This window comes from Phaethon lepturus, unplaced genomic scaffold (assembly GCF_000687285.1).
Source record: "Phaethon lepturus isolate BGI_N335 unplaced genomic scaffold, ASM68728v1 scaffold20985, whole genome shotgun sequence".
NCBI classification, from domain to species: Eukaryota; Metazoa; Chordata; class Aves; order Phaethontiformes; family Phaethontidae; genus Phaethon; species Phaethon lepturus.
In genome coordinates, this window is record NW_010540427.1 from 17,055 (window position 1) to 19,086 (window position 2,032).

Genomic DNA, 2,032 nt, shown 5'->3' on the forward strand with positions numbered 1-2,032 from the left:
TTTAAGCTAAAGGACAAGATTGGCATAAGAATGAATGAGTATGAACTAGTCATGAATACATTTAAGTTGGAAATGAGATAGAAGCTTTCAGCTTCCATCAGTGATGTACTGACAAACAGCTCCAAAACAAAAAGGGGCAAAGCCTGTAGCTTTTCATGTGGAGCTTCTGAAAGGATGTGTGACATGGTTCCCCATAGTAGCAGGTTACAGGGCTTAATGTCTACAGGCTGTCTTCTGTTTGCATGCTTGCTTGGAGGCTTTGAGAAAACCCTGCTGAATCACTTTGGTTTTGTTTCACAAATAGCCTTCTTCAGCTCCCCTCACTCCCAAGAGCATTCGTCCTGCACGTCATGAGGCATTTTTCAAAACTCCTGGAAGTCTTGGAGACCCTGTTGCATGGAAGAAAAATGAAGGCTACCAGACCAGAAATGCCAGCTCTGTGCAGAGGAGACTGGAAATCTCTAGTACCAGCCCTGACTAAGTCCACTTACTGCAAAGAGTGGGCAGATTGTCCTAGGACCCTGTATCGACTACAAGAGAACAAGCTCTTACCTGGCAAGAGGAGCGCGTTAAAATGTCATCCCTTTTGACATGCTTCCCCACTATCTGTTCACCCACCGATTCTGTTAACCACCTTCTTCACAAATCACCCTTGGTACTGAAAACTTTTTACTGAATTGTTCCATCAATACTGATCTGAATTCAGATGTGGTGCTTCACATGGCCTTGTGGGCATCAAATTATATTTGTGGTTTTGATTTGGAAGACTCCTTATTGCTGTGAGGAGATGCAAACAGATTTCCTTGGAGTCCCCAGGGGTTCTTTATTCATGGTTTTAAGTGAGATGTCTAGCACTTAACTGGGGTAAGCTTCCGGCCCCCCCCCCCCCGCATGTACTCTATTGACCCTGAGTAAATCTGTGGTGAAAATGGCAAACTTTTGCAGTTGTGAGAGTAAGTGCTTCCTTGGTTCCAATCTGTCAAATCCTGCCTCTGCAGCACAGCCTCTTGCTATTTACTTTGTACGTTGGAGTGGGATTTAGTGCAAACAATTTTTTTTGCAGCTTCAGAATAACAGATTTTCTCAGGGTAGGATTACTTGAATGTCAGTTGATTATTGTACAATTTGCCCAGCACTTGTGGTTAGAAAAACCTAATAATAACACAATATGATTGAATGTATACATGTGAAAAATGTTAAGACCAAAATAACTGTGAATGTTAACATTTTTATAATTGTGTTAATGAACTATATTAGTCCTTAGGGTTTGTTTTTTCCTTTTACTCTGAGCAAAATGTACAAGTTAGATGTAAAGAATACAAAAACAAAACCTGATTCCTTAAATAAGTTTGACAAAGTAATTTGAGAGTGACAAGCCACTGAGAGGGCTGTACTAAGATTTCATCTCCCATTTAAATATATAGTCTAGAGTTTATGACCAAGGAAAGTCATTAACCACACGATTAGATGCATGCTAACCTGAGTCTACTTAAGTGCCTACTTAGCGGTTTACTTAAGTCTGCTTAAGGGATATGTACTTAAGTGCCTAACTCTTCACTTACACGAATTTTATAACTAGTTAATAGTGCATTTGAGTGTACTTGGAAGACAAGGGAGATCTTATCTTCTGGCACATATCTATCCAAACCATAAAAAGCTGAAAAGAGCAGGAACCATAAATTTTAGAAGTGGGAAAAAAATTATCTGTATTCTTTAGGAGAAGATAAAGAGGAAGAAAAGTATAACTGTTAACATTCAGAGTCTTCAAATAATGAATGGTGCTATTAATATAGGACATAATTTTAAAAGTTAATGCTTGTGTATGTTTTCACTGGTGTAGCAATCTGCGATTAAATTTGTGCAGTTTCCTGCTTAAAAGACAGAAAGTGTTGCTGTTGACATCACGTTACTCTGGATTTTTAGCAAACATAGGGCCGGTGTTATCAGCTCTTCTCTCATTGGTACTGGTACTGGTTTTCCACGGGTAGATACACTGTTGGATGTCCTACTTTGATGGTCAAGGGAGGTTAGG

The 2,032-nt window shown here is 39.5% G+C and overlaps 1 protein-coding gene across 1 annotated transcript in view; it reads left to right on the plus strand.

Annotated features, from left to right (window-relative positions):
• E2F7 (E2F transcription factor 7) overlaps nucleotides 1-481 on the plus strand; it is a 14,415-nt gene extending 13,934 nt beyond the window's left edge. Inside the window, exon 11 of the mRNA XM_010287438.1 lies at nucleotides 305-481. Within this exon, the coding sequence (XP_010285740.1) occupies nucleotides 305-481 (177 nt within the window). The remainder of the gene's footprint in view (nucleotides 1-304) is intronic.
• Nucleotides 482-2,032: the final 1,551 nt, after the last annotated feature.